Source organism: Dermatophagoides pteronyssinus, unplaced genomic scaffold (genome assembly GCF_027571235.1).
Source record: "Dermatophagoides pteronyssinus isolate colony J.1.1.1.1 unplaced genomic scaffold, Derpt_VIB-CSIC_2022.12 sq0008, whole genome shotgun sequence".
NCBI classification, from domain to species: domain Eukaryota; kingdom Metazoa; phylum Arthropoda; class Arachnida; order Sarcoptiformes; family Pyroglyphidae; genus Dermatophagoides; species Dermatophagoides pteronyssinus.
Genome location: NW_027461532.1, coordinates 443,145 through 464,806, shown reverse-complemented (window position 1 = coordinate 464,806; position 21,662 = coordinate 443,145). Strand labels below are relative to the sequence as shown.

The window sequence follows — 21,662 nt, the reverse complement described above, 5'->3', positions numbered from 1 at the left end:
AATACTTTACCGTAAACTTTCCAATGTAAACTGCGTGTTACTGGGTATTTTAATGAATGGAATTTTTTTTTCATTATCATCACCGTTGTTGTTGCTGGTGGTGATAGCAATGATGATGATGAAATACAAGTAATAATCTCTCTCTCTCTCTCTCTCTCTCTCTCTCTCTCTCTTTCTTTTTAATTATCCATTCAAATTGTCATCATCATCATCATTATCATTAATTAATTATTTCATTAATTTAAATGAAATGCAATGCAATAGAGAGTGAGAAAAAAACAATGGAAAAGAAATGATTATCATTTAAAAAAACAATAATAATAAAATACCTTTACCATAAAGACAGACAGACAGACAGACAATGGGAAAAAATCAATAAAAAATGATGATGATTAATTAATTAATTAATAAGATTATTAAATATTTATCGCTTTCATCTCTCTCTTTCTCTCTCTCTCTCTCTCTCTCTCTTTCGCTGTTTGTTTTGAAATTCAAATCATTCCATTCACATTTCATGATACTCCCACACACACACACACATTTACAGTGGGAAATTAAATCATTAAGTTGAATTGTTTGGTTGGTTGGTTGGATGGCTGGAATTGAATTTTTTTTTTTGAAAATAATTCATAATAGCATGACCAAATGTAATAAAATAAAATAAAAATAGCAATTAAATTCATAAATAACGTTACGGAACCTTTTCCCCTTCTGCCAAAAAAAAATGACAATGATGGATCGACCAAACAACCAACAACAAACAAACATGGCAACCAGAAATTCTTGAAAATCAAAATAACCAGAGAAACTCATTTACCTAGCTACCTAACTACCTAACACATACATATTATTATTATTATCCAAAACTATTTTTGGGTTGTAAAAACTTTTTTTTGTTGTTCAAATATTTATCTTTGATCATTGAATTTTTAACACCACCATTACCGTCGAGGATAAAAAAAATTGAGGAAATATTCATTTCAAATCAGATTATCTTTGCTGTTGCTGCTGTAGGATTTTTCTGATTTTGAAATCTTTTTCAAAATTCTTGAAAAACAAAAATCTATCCATGCAAATAATTTTCTTTTTTTTCACTTTTAGCTTTTTGTTGTTTAGCTGAATTTCAAGAATTTTTTGATTTTGACAATTTTTTTTTGTAATATTTGTGCGTGTGTGGGTGATGACAACTGAAAAGAATTCCCAGAATTCTCAGAATTCAAAATTCGGAATTTGATTTTGAAATGAAAATGATTTTTTTTTTGTTTTTTTTATAAAGGGAAATGAATAGTATCGATAGTATCGATTGTTGATGATGATTTGAAAGTTTCTAAAAATAAAAATCGATTATATTTTCTGTTCTGCTGACTTTTTCTCGAAATCATTTCTTTTTTTTTGATCGAAAAAAATTGACCAAACGCATCATTTAAATTCCACAATTCGAGAATTTTAAAATTCCAAAAAAACAAAAACAAAAAATTCAAGAAATTCTTTAAATTCTGGAAAGAGAAAAACTTTCCAAAAACGTCATCATTCGTTAATGTTATTCATCGAAATAAACACAGAATTTCCATTGAATAAAGCAAATAAAATATTTTCGGATGATGATGATGGTGGTCAAACCGAACCGAAAAAATATTCCAGGGGAATTTCCCATTTCTTTTTCTTTCATATTCTCAAAATAACAACAACAACAACAACAAAAGCGAATCAAAAGAAAATATTTATAGAATCATTTGATGATGATGTCATTGTCGATTGTTTTTTGTAAAACGCACATACAAATAACAGACAATCGCGATATAATCGATTCTTAAGAATTTTAATGATAATAAAACAGACAGTAGTCATAGATTAATTTCCGGAAATGTAATCCGGGTAACAAATTTCTCAGGAATTTTTCTTACAATGTTTGTCATTGTATTTTGTTTGTAATACAAATAGCATTTTTAATTTTTTGTAATTTTTCTGTTGTAATTAATAAAGGAAATGTTGTGGAAGATAATAACCACTTACTTTGTTGTTGTTGGTGGATGTCTTGGTGGTATTAATAAATAAGGACCACCAGGACATGTTGGTAAAACAATATCAACCGATTTTGATCGTGGTTTTGGTGGTCCTTCACCAACTTCAATATCATCACGTTTTGGTACCTGTAGTAGATATGGTGAATCAACTGATGCTGAACGTGATTGTTTCGATGAATTTTGTCCCAATATTGGTACTTCTAATGATACAACAGTTATACCTGTTGAACAATTATCATCATCTTCATCATCAACAATATGATTATGATCACTGTTACCACTGATATTATCATTAATATTATCACTACTACCACTAATATCACCGCCAACACTATTATCATCAATACAACTACCACCACCACCACTACCACTATCACTATTTATTGTTGATAATTCTGGTGGACATAATGTTACAATTGGTAAACCTTCAATTGGTTCAATAAATTCATCAACATCAAATTCATCCATTGCTTCTAATTGAATGGCTGCTGTTGAGCCATTACTTTCCGAACGATCTAATAATAATAATTTTTTTTGCATATTTTTTTCATCCAAATTCTGTATACGTATTATTGGTTGTTGTTGTTGTTGATCAAAATCATTATTATTATTATTATTATCATCACCATCATTATATGATGAATGATCGGATGGTGAATTATCATTATCATCATAATCATCATCAATTGTATCCGATTGTGGTGATATTGTACGACCATATTCATCAACTGTTGGTAATCTTTGTTTTTGTTGTTGTTGTTGCAATTGTTGTTGTTCTTGTATCAATTCATACATATATTGACAATGTACACAATCTTTACACATTAATGATAATTGTGAATAATAATCATTTGAAGAATTTGTTGTTGTTGTTGTCGAGGATTGTTGTTGCTGCATTTGTTGTTGTTGTTGTTGATATTGTTGTTGTTGTTGTTGTTGATGTTGTTGTTGTTGATTTGTTGTCGCCGATGATCTTCTAATTAATAATTTCCATTTTGGTACATCTAAAAATGTAACACCAGTTGATCCGGTTGATTGATTGGAAGCATTTGAATCACTACGTTTATTTAATAAATTATTTGTTGTTGTCGAAGTTGTTGTTGTTGTTGTTTTTATTGAATCAGAATTGATTATTGTTTGTGATTTATTCATTGATTGATTTATAAAAAATGATTGTTGTTGTTGTTTTGACATTTGTTGTTGTTGTTGTTGAAGTTGCAATTGTTGTTGTTGTTGAGAAGCTGAATGATCAAATGATTTGGATCTTACATTACGTCCATCCTGTGATAATGATGGTACATTAAGACCACCAGTGGCGCCACCACTTCCGTTACCACAGCCTGGAACATTATTATTCATCATCATCATCATACGCATCGATGATCGTGAATCATCAAATGATGCTGAACGTATTTTATTATACGTTGGTATCTGTAATAATGATGATCCTGATCCTGATGTATCCATTTGTAATAAATTCTGGTTATTCTGATTATTCTGATCCATCATCATTATGATTGATTGATAATCATAATCATTACTGCTATTATCACTAATTATCGTTTCGTTTGGTTTATTATTATTATTAAGGCACGTTGATTTTATCAAATCAAATTGATTATTACTGATTGAATTTTCATTTGTTTGATTGAAATTATGATTCCATTGTTGTTGTTGTTGTTGTTGTTGTTGTTGTTGATCATTTTGAATATCAAAATTAAAATGATGATCGTTATCATCATTTCTAGCTGTTGATAATTTTGATGGTGATGGTGTTGATGATTGCGATTGTGATTGCGGTTGTTGTTGCGATTGGGATTGCTGTTCACGTCTTGGTTCAATCATCATATCCAAATGATCATATGAACGCATCATACCACCTGTACTACACCAAAAATTACCACTACCACCGGTAGCACCACCAATATTATTATTATTTCCATTTCCGCTACCACTGATGATAATATCATCAGTATATGAATGTGATGGTGATGATTTTTGTGATGATAATGATTGTGAATAATGATGATGAGGATAATGATGATGTGAATGATGCGATTGTTGTTGTTGTTGTTGTTGTTGTTGATCATCAACAACAATAATCGATGATGATGATGATGGTGATAATTTTAAACGATGTTTTGGTGTTGAATTTGTTGAATTAAATCCGGTTAACATATAATTACCGGATAAACTTATTCCACCAATATTATTTGTACTACTTGCACCGTATAAATTTCCACTACTTCCGCCACCATTTGTACTATTATTACGTAAATGTTTTTTCGATAATTTTTGTTGTTGTTGTTGTTGTATTAATTGTTGTCGACGATAACGATTTTGTTGTCGAAATGCTTCGGCTTTTGCTTGTTGTTCTAATGTCGATGATGTTGATGATGATGATGAATTTGTCGATGTTGTGGTCATTATTGCAGCCGGTGATGATGCTAATGATGATGATGATGATTCAGATGAACCGATTATCAATTGTGATTGGGATTGTGATTGTCGTTGAGATTCACCACTGCCACCACCACCTGCACGACGACGAAATGTATCACGTATTCGTTGCATATTTTCAATTTAATTTTAATTTAATTTAATTGGATTTTATCACAAAAAATTTCATCCATTCAATAAAGGAAAGTTTTCGATAAAATTTTTTTCCTGGAAAATTTCCCAAAAAAAATTCCCAGAAAAATATTTTCCATCAAATTTTTTTCTTTTGATTGATTGAGCGAACTGAAAATATTGCTTGTTTGTTTGATTGCTTGCACTGCAAAATTCCTATCAAGATTTATCAACGTTAATGATGATGATGATGTTTATTATCAGAACAAAACAAAACAAAATTAAGATGTTTCTTTTTTCGTTTGTTAATAGCAGGCCATTAGCTGATTATGATTATTGGGAATTAAGGAAGACCAGATGAAACCAGAAAAAAATGATAAATCTTTTTTCATTCATTTATTTATTGCTTTGCTTTTTGTTTCTCTTCTTTTTTCATATTTCATGTTTTTTTTTGTTTTGTTTTGTTTTCTTGCCAAAAGAAAAGAAAAGAAAAGTGCTTAGCCAATCAACTAATGATGATTTTTTTCATGATTTCATTTTCTTCATTTGTTCATCATTAGATTAGTGCAGAAATATTTCCAAAAATGTTTTTTCCAGAAATATTTTCTTCGTAGATGATGATGATGATGATCGAAGATAATCCAATAATTTAATAATATCGATTTTGTCTTTTCGCTGAACGATTGGTCATCATCATTTGGATTGGAAATGTTTTGTTTTTTAAAATAATCTGATAACAGAATTTATGGATTTTTTTTTATTTTCTAAAATCGATTCGAATGAAAAGTTTTTTTCCAGTTTTTGGGTTGAAAAATATTTTCCGGTGATTAATTTTTTTTTTTGAGAAAAATGAAGAACGAATCAATCGATAATATCGATAGAATATGATGATTCGTCCTTCTCTTTTTGTTGTTATTTTGACCAAAAATTTATTTTAAAGAAATTTTCTTCAATCAATTTAGTTGATTGCTTTTCAAATGATGATGATTCTTGATTGCTATTTGATGATGATGATCAGGAAAATACCTTCGTTCATCAGAGAATATTCTGGATCAACAAACAAAATAAAAACAATCGATTGTTGTTTTTTTTTGACAAAGAAAAATCGATTATATCGATTTATAAATGATAAAGTTTATCATCATTATTATGATATTTTTTCTTGTTGTTGTTGTTGTCATTCGGTGTATATGTTTTTTCTCCCTGTCTTTTTCCGTCGTCTTGTTTAAATTTTCGATCGATCGATCGATTGATTGATTCGATCGATCGATTGGTTGAATATTTACTTCTGTCTGTCTGTCTTTATCGGTTTATTCTTTCTTTCTTCTGACGGTGAGAATGTAGGATAAGATTGTCATCAAAATGAATGAAATGGTGATTATTTTGGATATTGACAAATGATGAAAGCGAAAATTTTTTGCTGAGAAACGAAACCAGATGTTGGAATTTTTTTCCCCCGCGCGCGCGAAGAAAACAAGACAAGAATTTTTTCTGTGTGATAAAATCACTTTCGGAAAAATTTTTCTTCTTTTCACTGCCGAAATGAAATTAAATCAATACACACACACTGTGTGTTGTTATCGGTAGTATTTTTTTCTTTACCCAAAAAAATAAATGAATGTTGGATGTGTAAATAATGAAAATCTGCTGTCGTTTCGTTTCGTTTCGTTTCGTTTGTTGTTGTTGTTGATAAATTGTTGTTGTTGTTGTTTTGTGGATATGATTAATTGATTATCAGATAGATAGATAACGAGAGAGAGAGAGAGAGAGAGAGAGAGTGTGAGAGAGTGGAAGCAAAAATTTATTGCTGACATTCAATGATTCATTGATGATGTGAATGCGGAAGAAACCGAAACAAAACAAAACAAAACAAAGTTGTCGAATGTCACATTAACAACAACAACAAATGATAATCAATTACCGAACAACGACGACGACGAACGACGATTTGATTTAATTTTCATTTGATTTAGATGATGAAGAAATTCATTGATTTTTGTTGTTGTTGTTGTTGTTGCTTCTTTGTTTATTTCAACAACAACAACAACAACAACAATGACGACAACAACAACAAAATGATTGAAATTTAGCCAAAAATTCCTTGTAATTAGTTGAATAATTGAAATTTTTCCAATCAATTGATTTGAAGATTCAAGATTTGTTTATCTTTTCTCTCGTTGTTTTAGTCGTTGTTTTTCAGAGTTTTTACAAACAAAAATGAATGTTTACAATTTTCTTTTTAATTGTAATGTTTCTCCCTCTGTTTGTTTGTGGTTTGTGTTGTCAATTTTTAAGAATTACAAAATGAAAAAAAATTATTTATTTTTAAATCATCAATATGTGGGGTAAACATTTGTTTCGTCACACGAACAACACAACACTTATGAAAAAATCAAGAAAAACTTCATGAAAATTTGATTTCAAAACTTAAGAAACACATGAAAAACACATAGCAACGAATCAAAAAAGATTTAAAAAAATTCATTTGAAGAAAAAAAAACATTTGAAAATCTTATGATTAAAAAACGAGAGAAAATAGATAAGATTATGTAATTTTGAATATTCTGTGTCTGGTCTGTCTGTCACAAATCAGTCACTGATCACAAATGAAAAAATAAAAAAATGAAACAGAAAAAAACGTATAGAGATTATATTGGAACGGAGAGAAAAACGCTAAAAAATAAACCTTATGGTCTATGGGCGCAAATCTTACTGATAGTAGAATTCATTGTGACATGCGCACATCGAATCATAGAATCAACATTTGATGATAATGATCAGAACAGAATCGAATTCTGTATGTACCACTACCATCAAGGAATATTCTGGGTAGCAATATGCCGATTCTCTCTCTATATATACACAGCGAATCGAGAATTGCAAAAAAAATGAAAATTTTTTTGGAACCAGGTTTTTCTCTTTTCGGTTACGTTGAAATTGGAATAATTTTCGTTCTTGTTTTGATCAAATTTTCACTTTATTTTCGGGTGGAAAAATGAAACTTTTTTTCAAAATATAAAAGAAATTGAAGAAGAAAAGATAATTGAACTTTTTTCGTTCGTTTGTTGTTTGTTTGTTTGTTTCCAGTTCAAGGTATTTCAAATTTTGAGTTTTTTTTCAAAATTGTGGCAACCGAGAACGATAAATCATTCAGCTTTTCCATTGAAAGCAGCTACAAAAAAAAATTTCAAATCGATCGGTTATTCCGTTTTTTCGGTTGGAAAATTAAAAATGAAAAACTTTTGAGAACGGTTTTTAATGGATTTTTCAAAGATCTAAATATCATAAGAAACTTACAAGTTAAAGGTAATTCTAAATGGGGAAAAAAACAAAAAACAAAAATTGTAAAATCAATAATAATTTCTCCTGGTTAATGTTTCGGGTTTTTTCTTCATTTTAATCATTCATTTTTTGAAATTAAAATGAAAAAGTTTTCATTTTTTCTTCGTTTGACTGCCTTTCATCATCATCTAAAATGGTGATAATTTGTTTTTTGCGGCAACTTCGTTCAATTTCTGTTTTTCAAGTTTTTTTTTGAGAATATTTTTGAGAAAAAAAAATTAATGAAAATGTTTTCGAAGAAATTTTCGAAAAACTTTTTTTTTTAAAAAAAAAAGAACAAAGGTTACCACGATAACAACAAAAATATTTGATCGAAATTGTACTTTTTGTTTTCAATTACATCATTAATTGCTGTTGTTGTTGTAATGATGATGATGATGATGTGAAATTTGATCAGAAATTTTCCCAATTCTAAGAAAATTTCCAGAATTTAAAAAAAACTGTTTTTCTTTTTCTTGGAACGAGGATTAATTTTTTTTCTTAATTCTGTTTTTGTTTTGGCTGAATCTTCGAAGAAGAAAAAAAATTGAAAATGTGTTAAATGAAACGAAATGTAGAGAGAGAGAGAGAGAGAGAGAGAGAGAGAGAGAGAGAGAGAATGAAAATTACAGAATATTCTTGTCGATTGTCAACTTCAGTCAGAGTTTTGCTTCGTTTTGTTTTCCATTTTGTTGTTGTTGTTTTAATACTGCTAATGCTCATTATTATAAATCAATTCGATGATGAAGATCATCATTTCAATAAACAAACAAAAAAATGAATGCGAAAAAAAAAGTTTTCATTGATATAATGATGATGATGATAATAATGAGATTTTTTTTGACACACAGAATTTGAATTTCAAATTTCATTTTTCGTTTCCCCAGTCTGAATGTCTGTCTGTCTCTGACTTTCAGATAGATAGAGAAAGGCAGACAGTCAAAAGTAATAATGATTTAAACAAGGGCAAGAAACAAAGTTTTTTTTTGTTTGTTTGTTTTTTGCTAACTTGTCAACCAAAAAGAATCCCAATTATTCAGTGAGAGAGAGAGAGAGAGAGAGAGAGAGAGAGAGAGAGAGAGAGAGAGAGAGAGAGAGAGAGAGAAGATACTTTGGCAAAAAATTAGTTTGAATAAAAAAAGATAATAATTTCCAAAAAACCCCGATCTCAAATAGCATCATCATTATTATATTCTGTAAAACAACCAAAACAACAGCAATATTGATTTATTGATCAATATTGGTTATTCTGGTTCTTATTCTGGATATTCTGTTTGTGATATGAATAATGAACATTCATTTTCTTCTTCTGGTTCTCAAATTCCCAAACAAATCAAATAAAAAAAAATGGATTATATTTATGGATTTTTCACAAAGTACGTACGTGATGACATTCAAGATGTTTTTTTTTGTTTGTTTCTCGTTTTCGTTTATTGTTTTTTCTTCCATCAAAATCACAGTAAAACAACAAAACAAAACGACAACAACAAAACGTGATTCCATTACCTATTTTCATTATAATTTTGTTTGTTTGTAAATGATGCGGAAATCATTTTCTCTTTGCTTTCTCCTCCCCACCTTTTCCCCACTCTAACGCCCACCAGTAATAATTTTTTGAATTCAAAATGATAAATTCCATGAGAATTTCAACACATGTGTGCTTTCGAAGGTGCTTTTTGTTTTATCAATTCAAAAAAAATGGCAAAAAAGCGAAATTTCGTTGAATTTTTCATGAACTTTCATGAACTGGAAAGATTCGCCGATTGAAATTGAATTTTTCTTTCCATCATTCGCCGATGGATTATTTTATTTTTCGTTTGAGATCAATTTTTTTTTCTTCAATTACAGCATCTTCATCTTTATTTTGATGGTTTCAAAACTCAAAAAATTTTCTTTTTAAATTTTTAATTTTTTCAATTTTTTCGGCTGACGGAAGTTAGCCAAAAGTGTAGGTGTATTTGGCATGTTTCAAGTGATAGATTTTTGATTCCAAATACGAAAAAAATTAATGAACCCAGTAACGCCATCTTGTAGTTCAAATTTGAAAAATGAAATTCTTGAATGACTTTTGTCGGAAAATTTTGTCAAAAGATGTCGCTCATGTTTGTAAAAACGTTTGTAACCAAGAAAGTGTTATTCTTTCTTTGGTTTTCAAATTCTGATACAAAATTCTCGAAAAAGAAATCAAATCAATAGAATCATTCATTGGAAATGAAAAAACAAATTCTATGTGTGGAAGCTAAAAGCTGAATTTTTTTTTTCTCGGATCTCAAAGTAAATCGGATTTTGCAAATTCAATCGGATTGGCTTCAGGGTTTGTATTTTGTTTTGAATTTTTTTCACGTTTTTGGTTTTTGATTTTTTTTGGGTGCAAAACCAGGATTCCGAAATAGATAAAATTTCAATTTGAATCGTTTTTTTTGACTCGTTTCAAAAAAAACTATCATTGAAACTTAATTGAATGAAAATTTGTTTCAAATGATGAATCAAAACACAGAAAAACAACCAGAAAAACCAGAAAAAAAACAAATTGTTTTCGGGTGCAGCAAAACATTGTTGTTTTTCTATTCTTTTTCGTAATCGGATTTGTTTTTCCAATTCGAATTCGAAATCGTTCGATTCTATTTCGACAACAACGGTTCATCAAATCATAATAATAATGATGATCATCATTATTATCATGAAAATGCGAATCAATTTTTCCAATTTTTTTTTCTTTCGATTCTTGATTTTTTTTTCTTGATTCTGTGATTGTCATTTGGCGTCATCAAACAAACATATACGTCATCATCATCAATGAGGAATGAAAAAAGAATCCAATTTAGCGCGTTAGATCAATTTATTGTTTCATTTTTTTTCATTGCCATCAATCGATCGATCGATTGATCGATAGCAAAAAAAATCTGATTTTTTTATTTGGAAATAACCGTGTGTGGGTGTTTTTCCCCTTCGAAAATTAATCAGATTTTTTTCGGGGGTGGCAGAAGAAGCGGGGGTGATAAATAAATCGAGAATCTTGCTTTTACTTTTACTTTTTCGGATCAAAACGTTTATCTTTGGTTCAATCGTTTGTTGTCAATGAAAAAAAATCAATGTCAATTTCAATCAACAAAAAATGGAAAAAGAAGAATCTGATGACATTGATGATAATAATTAATAAAAAAAATATTCTTTGAAAATGAAAGAATTGGCGTAGGTGTTTTCGTTATTGGCCAAATTTTTGACAAGGAACCACCAGGGGTGGAACAAGGGGTTAAATTTTATAATAATAATAATTACAAGTGGGTGTTTCTTCTTAACACTTGAACATTATTTATTTATTTGTCATCAGAAAAAAATCATTGTTTTCTTCTTTTTTTTGCAAATCGACAAACAGAATTCAATCAACAACAACAACTGCATAAAACTTGAAAATTTCATCAGAAAAGATGTTGATTTTGATTTTTTCCTCCGAAAATGAATAAAATTCAAATCTTGAAAGATCATCATCATCAAACATTGTTGCAAAACGATGAACAATGAAACTGAATAGCTGAATAGGAAATTGAATTTCGTAGAAAAAGAATTCTTGAGAATATTCTTCTTCTTCGTTTTTTACAGGAAAAATGTTATAAATGATGCATACTATTAATAATAATGATGATGATGGAGATGGCGATGGACAAAACAAGTCAGCGAAAATTTATGCAGCACCCAGAAAAAAAAATAAATCCAGAATATTCTTTCTTTTCTTTCGAAGCACACATACACAAAGAGATTTTTTTTTTGATCAAGAATCTGATTCTGATTCTGATTCAATTCCGTTTCGAATGAATGTTTTTTTTCTGAAAAAGCATAATGATATTTAGCCAATGTTAATGATAATAATGTAAAATTCGTGACAAATTCGATAATGATGATGATAATGATTTAATTATTATATAATCGATTGTTTGACAATCGATATTTCTATGTTGTTGTTGTTGTTAACCCGAAAAATGTGAATCAAACGTTTCCGAAAAAAAATATGAAATTCCGACAAACAAACAAACAAAAGAATGAACGTGCGTGGTTGAAATAGATGGATGTTTTTTTTTGAAATGGATGAATGTGTGTCACATGGTGAAAATCATTATTGTAATAATAAATGATGGGGATTCTGCAGAGAGAGAGAGAGAGAGAGAATCATCATCCAGAATTCAATGTGGAAAACAAAATTCTCCACAGAATAAGAAAATCAAAAAAAAAAAACAAAATTAATGAATTCATTTTCAATTCATTATTCTGTTTTACCCCCGTTTTTTTTTAAACAAATCGCATGATGATTTTTTTATATTTTTCTTAAAAAATGAAAATAAAATTTTTTTTACAAATAATAATTATGTTCACATAAACATTCATTCATTTATTTATTCTGTATTCTGGGTTTATTCTGTATCTTCTTTTTTGGAGTATTTTGTTGAGCAAACACAGAATTTTTTTCAAAAAATAAAAACATTTATTTCAAATTCTGTTTCTTTGTTGAATTTCAAAACGAATAATTATCGTCATCATCTTTACATCATTAAAGAATATTCTGTTTTCTCAGAAGAGAATTGAAGAGAAAGAGGAATGGAAATTTGTTATGGAAATGAGATTTGATGAATAAAAAAAAAAAATGATTCTCCCCGTTGAGAAAATTTTTCATCAAACAAAACAAAAATATAACAATGTTTAACACGGTTTAACATTGATGGTGATGTTTTTTCTCTTCTTTTCTATTTTCAGTCGGCGAAAAAAAAATAAAGATTTTTCATTTTTTTGAATGTTTTTTTCTCTTCTATTGATGATGATCATCATCATTTTACGAAAAAAAAGAAGAAGAAGAAGAAAAGTCAATTTACGTGAGAACCGAAGTTTCTTTTTTTCTCCATCTACACTGAACGATAAAGAAAAACTTTCCAGAGAAATTTTCCATAAAAAATGAAAATCAAGATCATCATCATCAATAGAGAGTAGAAGAATAGAATAGAAAAGAAATGATGTCTATCAAATTCATTCTTTTGTTTGTGAATCATGGATGTGAATGAAAAATTGTAAAATGGGAACTGCCGAATGGGAAAAAGAAAGTTTTTCGGGAAGAAGAAAATTTGTTCGTTTTTTATGGAAAATATTCTCTCTCTTTTTTTTTTTGATTGATTATATGATCATAAATTCATATTGTCTGGGAAATATTCTCGCACACTGAAACTGCAAAAAAAAGCATCGTTATCATTTGTAAAAGCAAAAAAACAAACTATTTTTCCTGTAATTCTTTTGTTGCCAATTTGGTTGTTGTTGTTTAACAGAAATACAGTGTATCTACCCTTTTTTTGGAAAATTTCCCAGAATATTCTGTTGTTGGTTTGTGACAAATTTAAATTTCAAATTAATTTCAAATCGAAAATTATTACAAGTTTTTGTTGGAATTGAAAATACTTTTTATATTCTGGTTACAAGCAGAAACAGAATAAATAAATAAAATTAATCGATTAATTTGGTTGGTTGGTTTGACAAACACAAGTTTTCATTCATTCATTCATTTCATTTTATCCACCTACTTTATCATTAAAAATTTTCTTTACTTTTTCTTCAATTAATATAGATAGGAATTCAGGAGTGGGGGAAAGGAGAAAGTCGGTTGGCGGGGAAAAAAATACCTGAAATAGAAATGCTGGGCGTAAAGTGTGGGGATGGAAAGTGGGAAAGTTTACAAATGAGCAACCATCGAAAATTTCGGAATAAATTACAACAGGGTTTTTTTGGGAAAAACGAAATAAAAGAAAGAAAATGCCAAAAGCAAAAACGAAAAGAAAAGAATAATGAGAAAGAAAAAAAAAGTAAAAAAAGAAATCAATCGAAATGATATGGGTTTTATTTTTTTTTTCTTTTCTTTGAAAGTTTCTTTTCTTCATTTGCCCAATTTTCCTTTTAATTTCTTTATTCATTCACCAAACCAAGCCTACCTCTTGCCACACAAACGCACCGAATTATTCAATTCAAATTCAATTGTTTGATTGAAAAACACACACAGAGGGGGAGGCAGTGGGAGAAACAGAGAGCAAGAGAGAGACTTTTCCTATGAAAGTTTTTGTTTGTTTTTCAAACAAAATTACGAAATAATTTTGTTTGAAAAATTATTGAAAATGATTCAATTTGATGTTTTGAAGAACAACAAGAAAAAAAATGTCAATAAATAAATAATTGAATATCGAATGAAAATATTCTTCTTCTGATGTTTTCCGTTGAAATTCTGTTGTTGTTTTCACGTAAAATTCTGCTTTGTTGTTTTTGAAATTCTGCTTTGTTTTTTGAAATTCTACTTTGTTTTTCCTTTTCTTTCATCTGTTTTAAATTATTTGCGTGTATTTTTATTTCATTTTTTCAAATTTATAAATAAATAATCAAATTTTGTTTTGATAAAATACATTATTCATTCAAAAATGATGATGATGATAATCATCATCATCATTACGTAAGACGTGTACTGTCGATGTTAAGAGGAAAGAATTTTCTTATTGCAGATTCTTTTTTGTTTACGCAATAAACAGAAATGTCATAACATCAATTACGATTCAATGGGGAATCATCAAATGATGATGATGATAATGATGATGATGGTAAGAAAAAAAAACAAACAAAAAGTGTTGCAATCTAAATGAAAGTAGAGAAATTTTAAAACAAAAAAAGTTTGTTTTTTTTGCTTTGTTTTTTGAATTTTTTAAATTTTTTTTTTGTTTTGTTTTAAACAAATAAAAAAAAATCGAATCACAAGTTTTCGATTCTCTAATGTTCGGCTGCTGTCTCTTTTTGTTGTTGTTGTCTGTTTGTTGTTGTTGTTGTCTGTTTGTTGTTGTTGTTTTATTGACAAACAGACAACAACAACAAACAAAAAGAGAATTCTCAAATGATAGAAAAAAAAACAATTGAAAACTAGAAAATTTGTCTTTTTTTTCATTCCGACTATATACACCCACATGCATAGAATATTTCTATGTGTTCAGGATTGTTTTTCCTGAACAAAGATGACCATCTGGAATGAAAATTTCTAGAAATGGGGGAGTGAAAAGTTTCCATTGAAAAAAAAATTCTATGATGATGATGATGGTAGCTGCTGGCCAGCACACACACACAAAAAAAGTTCAACAATCTAGTTTTGGTTTTTCTTCGTTAATGTTTTTTTTGTTCATTTTAGAGAAATTCTGATTCTTGATTGAAAAATTTAAAAAAAGTTTTTTTTAAAAAAAAACACCCTCGACAAACAAACAAATGTTGTAATGACCATTATGATGCTTTTATAATGATAATGATGATGGTCATTTTGTAAAACAAACAAGCAGAAAGAAGAAGCGAAAAAAGCCTGATTCATCAAGAATTTCAGAGCCAGCAAAATAGCCAAGTAAATCTAGTTGAAATATGATTTTTTTTTTTTTTGATTCATCATTTTTTTCGTGAAACAGTAGCTGTCATGGTGATCATGTTTTTCTTTTGGATCAAAAATGATTTTTTGGATTTTTCCAATCATCACCATTTTTTGTTTTGCTGATTTTCTGCTGCTTCTCTTACTGTCCTGACGATCAATTTCATCGAAAAAAAAAATCATTTTATTTCATTTAGCAAATAAAGTGGGTGGATGATTGAAAATGTGGAATTCCTTTGTCGAGATTGAGTTATTTGGGTGTAGGTGGGGGTGGATGTTTGTATGTGGGTGGATAATTGAATGATGCAAAAGGAGAAACAGGGATATATTTCATCCCCATTCTATATTTGATTTTTTATCAAATCAAATTCCAATTCCAAAAAAAATATTGATCGATAATCAAATTATTGAATGAAAGAACAGAAAAAGATAAAAAACCATTCTTCAAAGAAGAAAAAGCAAAGCAAAAGTTCTTCATCAATGCCAATGCAAAAATGGGAAAAATCTTTCCGAACGCCCACACACACTTACCTTATAATTGATGTTTTTGTCATTGATAATTCATCATCATTCATTAAAAACTTGAATTGATCATCATCATCATCATCAATGATGATTATATTTGGTACATTTAATGATGATGATTTAATCATCATTATTCCGTCATTATCATCAACGTTATCGCGGTTGTTATTCAACGATAATGACATGATTGTATCATCAATTGTACGTTGTTTAATCAATACATTTTCAATTGAACGTGTTTTAAATAATTGCTGATTATCGATAGACATTGTTGTTGTTGTTGTTGTCGCTATTTTTGTTGTTGTCGATGTCCCTGTTGTTGTTGTTGTTGTTGTTATTAAATCATTAATAGGTAATGAATTAGATTTATGATGTGCAAATTGTAGAAAACGATTTGTACGATAATGTAATGGTGAACGTAATATATTTGTTGTTGTTGTCGCTGTTGTTGTCGATGTTGGTGATGGTGATGATTGTAAACGTCCTTGTTGTTGTTGTTGTTGTTCATTAAATAATAATGATTCATCTGAACTATTTTGTCGTTGTAAAAAATTCATTGTCTGATTAAAACGTTTATGAAAAAATGATGATGATGATGTTGATACTGGTTGTTGTTGTTGTTGTTGTTGTTGTTGTTGTTCAATCGATCCATAGGTAAATTTTTTAAAATATTGATTCGATGATGATGATGATGATGAACCTGTACTTGATGCTGAACCAGGTGTTGTTGTTGTTGTCGTTTCTATTGAATGTGGTGATGAATAAGTAGATGAATAATCACCGCCATCATCATTATTATCATTATCATAAATATTATATGAATTTGATTCGGATTCTGAACGTTGTTTATGATTGATTAACGAATTATTGGAATGATTCGACAAGGTACGACGTTTTGTTAGTCGATAACGACGTTGTCTACCTGTCGCCGTCGAAGGTATGGTTGATGTTTTATTCATCGTCATTGTTGGTGATGGTGAATTTGGTAATGATGGACATTTTGGAATCGATGATGATTTCGTTGATGATGATCTTTGATTTTCTGATTTATTATCACCATCATTATCGTTGACATTTGGCAATGATGTCGCTGTCGTCGTTGTTGATGGAATGTTATTATCATAATTCTGATAATCACCAACCCCACCATCCCCACCACCACCACCATGATTCATTTCATTAATCTGATCATAATGAATAGAAAATGTACGTCGTATTGCTGTACCACTTGAATACATTTGAAATGTTGGTGACATTTTTTTCGATATTTTTAATGGTGATGGTGGCTGTTGATTCTGGTGATTCGGATTCGACGATGATTTCGTAAAACGATTGATTGTTGTTGTTGTTGTTGTATCAATCGAATCGGTTGTTGTTGTTGTTGTTATCGATGTTGTTGTTGTTGTTTCATTCATCATCATCATATCAGGTTCATCTAAATTTTCAATATTACCAATCATATTTATTAAAAATATTGATTGATTTGATTGATTTTTGATCAATTTAAATTGATTTTGTCTTTTTTTCTGTTCATTTTGTTTTGTTGTTGTTGTTTTGGTTGACATATTGTCTGTTTAACAAACAAACAACAATAAAAAAATGGTTGATTTCGATAATTTCAAAATCTTCAAAAATCCCAAAACCAAAAAAATTCAATGATCATTCAGGCCATGATAAAATCGGTAAATTTCGTTTTTTTTCATTCAAAATCGATTTTTGATCGATTTTTTGTCCGTTTGGATCATGTTTTTCTTTCTTCGAATTTGAATTTGAATTTGGCCATCAATCTTGTTGTTGTTGTTGATAAAGCGATCGATTAAAATTTGTAAAAATCCAATCGATTATTCATGTTGTTCATTCGAAGTTCAGAAGATGAACAAAGAGAAATTCCAATGATGTAACATCGTCAATCTTTTCGGTTCAGTTGATGATGATTTCATCGATTTTTTTTGTTTGCTTCGACCAAGAATGCTTCATTCATGTCGGTTGGTTGTAAAAATCTAGATTTAAAAAAACGAAACAAAACAGAAAAAAAATTCATTAAAAAATTTGTCAAATTTCATTTTAAATGATAAATGAAAAAATTTGCCGAAAACTTTTTTTTCCGGAAAATTTCTCCCGAAGAAATTCTCTGTCCTATTACATTTCCATTCCAGGAAAAAACATCTTTTTTTTCTGGTTTTGTTTCTCAACCAATTTCAAATAAATTTCTCATTGGTGGTTTTCAATGATTTGCGTGATTCATCCGGAACTTTTTCCCAGTTTTTCATTTCATTTTTGCCGAAAATATTTCTCTATTGTTTGTCGATCATATTTGTTGTTGTTGGTTTTTTTCGGGATAAATGAAAAAAGTAAACTCGGCTTGATGTTCGCATCGGACTGGACTACAACATGGCTTTTTTCATTTGTCATAATTCATTTTTTTCTCGGTTATATTCTCGGTTATTCTGTCACACACACACACAGTGTCTATTGACAAAAAACAATGTTCGAATTGAATTGAATTGAATTGAGAAATTCCATTGCAAGAAAAAAAAGACATGAAAAGCAAATAAAAATAAAATTAAAGAATCAAGAATCAAGAATCAAAATGTTTATGTCAACAAGAATTATGTATCTTTCAAAGCAGAAAAACAAGAGAAAAGAATATTCTTTAATAATAAAAATCAAATGTTTTTTTGGATCATCATCATCACCAAAAAGCCAAAAAGCCAAAAAACCAAAATAAGACAAAAGACAAGAAAATTTTCCCGGAATATTTTTCCTTACAGAATATTTCTCCTTTTATATATTCATTTTGTCTCATTTTTATCTCTCTCTCTTTATTGTTGTTGTTGTTGTTGTTGTTGATGAGTATTTTTTTCAAGAATAAAAAATCAACAACAATAACGCCGACAACAACAACAACATTTTAATTAAACTAAGTGATTTTTGGTCTATCTAACGGTCTGTTGTTTGTTTTGTTTTGTTTTCTGTCGTCATTCTGATTAAGATTTTTGTTGTTGTTGTTTGTTGCTGACTTCCTCTCTTAAAGTCAACAACAAAAAAAAGGATTCCTTTTTGGTTTTATTCCCGGGAATATTCCCGGAAAAAAAATGTATACAGGAAAAACATCATCATCGATTGATCGATATTCTGGAAGTTTTTCGATTTTTTTTTTTGATTTGGAAAGTAAGAAAAAACAAACAAAAACGATAAACAAATAGAAATCCAAAGATGAAGAAAGAAAACATCATGAGGATGATGATCATGATCATCATTTGAAATTTAATATCCACTAAATTTTTTGCAATGTAAATAAATAAATAATGTTTGTTTGTTTGGATCCGCGATGGATGGATGGATATTTGATTTTCTGGTTTTGGTTTGGTTTTCAAATATGGTTTTCTTTTCGTTTTTCAGTTTTTCTGGTTTGGTTTTTGGTTTTCGGTTTCTGATTTGGCACGCAATTTGAACATAACAAAACGATGAGAACGAAAAAAAATAACCCATAAGGAAATGGAGAAAAATAAAACGAAAAGCAAAGAAAAAAACGAAATCCGTAAATCATATTTTTCAAAACATGTTTGACATTTTATTATTGTGGTTGGCTGGTTCGGTTTGGGTTCTATCGTAAATCGATGTGCGAGAAAAAGTTTCAGTTTTCCGGGTTTGTTTGTTTTTCCCGTAATCATCATCAGATTATCATCACCAACAACACCGCAAACAATGATGCAAAACATTTACAAAAATCTCATTAGTTAGTTAGTTAGTAAAATTTTATTTTTTTCGTTTTTCACTGTTAAAAAAAAACATTACATTTTTTTCATTCACTCATTTTTCATATTTGGTTGTTTATAATAACCGGTATTAATTCCGGTTTTATTATTCGTTGTTACTTGGTCTTTATCTGGATCTGATTGTGATTTTGATTGCGATTTGGATTGTGATTTTGATTGCGATTTTGATTGACTTTTGATTGTTTTTGTTAATGATAATTCTTCGGGCCAACGTACAAAATAAAGATACAGTATATATAATGATAATAATAATAATTTTATAAATATTATAATAATAATAATATTATTAATAATATTAAAACGTGATAAAAACCAAAATTTTGGTATTAATGTACGATTTTTTTGTTTAAAATTTTGTAAATCAATACCAGGTATTGGCCAAGCATATGGTAAAAAACACATAAAAAATTCACGATATTCTAATTTATCAATACGAAATTCATTATAAGCCATTGATATTTTTAATATTGATTTATTAATACGTATAATTTTATCATGTACAGTTGATACTAGATAAATATAATCATCGAATAATGTAAAACCAAATTCATAAATATCTAATAATGGTTGTGTTGATTTACATATTAAATGATCTTCAGTATCTAATATAAGATAAATATAATCATCAATATATTTATTTTGATGACATAATTGTCCATATGGTTTATTTAAACGTGGTGTTGAATTATATAAATGTACTTGATAAATACCAGGACGACCATATGGCATTTGTTGTATAGTAATTGCTGCAAATTCACCATTTATATTCATTGGTATTAAATTAACATTAACATCCATTGGACTTAAAAATTCACCCATCAATAATGATTCATCTTGATCTTTTGCATAATATAATAAATGTTTAAATCCAGTACCAGTTTCTGGATTACGTAACCAAAAATGTATCATATAATCATCATCATCATTATCAATATCAAATTTTTTTGAAAAATCATCAAAATATTTATCATATTTTCCAACATATTCAATATTATCATTATTATTTGTTCTATTTATACGTTTACGATCACTACGTGTTATTGCCATTCTAACATTACTATGCAAACGTCTATTTGATTCAGGTTGAATTATTTGAGCAAATTCTATAAATGGTTCTTGATTGCCTTCAAGTAATGCTGCAAGAATTATTTTAATATCAGTATAACGACCAAAAATATCATTGACAATTATTTGAAATGGCCAATGTTTTAAAATTTTTGGATAAAATAATGAATCATCAATTGTTAAACCATCCATTAGATAAACACCATTTATATATGGTGATGTACGCCATTTAGCCGATGGAAAAATACTTATTTTATGATCGAAATTATATGTATATATTGTATTACCAACAATGCCAAGTGTTGTTAATTGTTTTAAAAATATTTGTGATGTTACTATACCATCACAATTATTACGATTATCATAATTATTATATGAATAATTTTTTCCATTTTCTTTTTGAAAATATCTTTTCCATGTTTCGATTGGTCGATATTGGCTGTTTATAATCACAATAATCATTATTATATTGATTGATTTGAACATTTTTTTCGTTTGTTTGTTTGTAATTTGGTTTGTAAACAAGAGAAAAAAAAATAAAGCAGCAAAACAACAAAATCACAGCAAAACAATTATTTTCTTCAATGGGAAAATTATTCGGATTTTATAACCCAAAATTACAAAAAAAAATTCTAATTCAGAAACGAAGAAAAAAAATTCTAAATTACGAATTACGAATTTTGGAAAATCAAAATGGAAAATTGTTCGTTAATTAAATTTTCGTTTTTCGTTTTTAGAATTTCTCATTGAAATGTTTGTTTTTTTTAAATTGAAAAATCAAATTTTTGAGCGCGAAAACCAAATCAACCAAACAAACAAAAAATTTCCCTGAATGGTGTGTGGGTGCATGTCAAAAACAATTTCGTTTGAATATTGAAAAATTTCATTTCATTCTTGGATCTCAAAATCGTAAACAAAAATCATTCCTAAAAGTCACATGATCGAAATTCTCTCATTCTC

General features: G+C 28.6%; 2 protein-coding genes across 3 annotated transcripts in view; both read right to left on the bottom strand.

The window, feature by feature from the left end:
• Positions 1–17,438, bottom strand: part of rdgA (retinal degeneration A) — a 49,650-nt gene extending 32,212 nt beyond the window's left edge. Inside the window, exon 1 of one of the 2 annotated variants that reach the window (XM_075821040.1) lies at positions 15,865–17,438. In XM_075821040.1, the coding sequence (XP_075677155.1) occupies positions 15,865–17,423 (1,559 nt within the window). In that variant the 5' untranslated portion in view covers positions 17,424–17,438. Of the gene's footprint in view, positions 1–2,013; positions 4,679–15,864 lie in introns of those variants that run through there. The other variant, XM_075821039.1, reaches the window with a different exon arrangement.
• A 2,156-nt stretch (positions 17,439–19,594) lies between these two features.
• On the bottom strand, positions 19,595–21,274 carry LOC113789102 (uncharacterized). The gene has a single exon (XM_075821118.1). It carries the CDS (start codon positions 21,186–21,188, stop codon positions 19,668–19,670), a length of 1,521 nt encoding a protein of 506 aa, XP_075677233.1. The 5' UTR covers positions 21,189–21,274; the 3' UTR covers positions 19,595–19,667.
• Between the last annotated feature and the right edge of the window lie 388 nt (positions 21,275–21,662).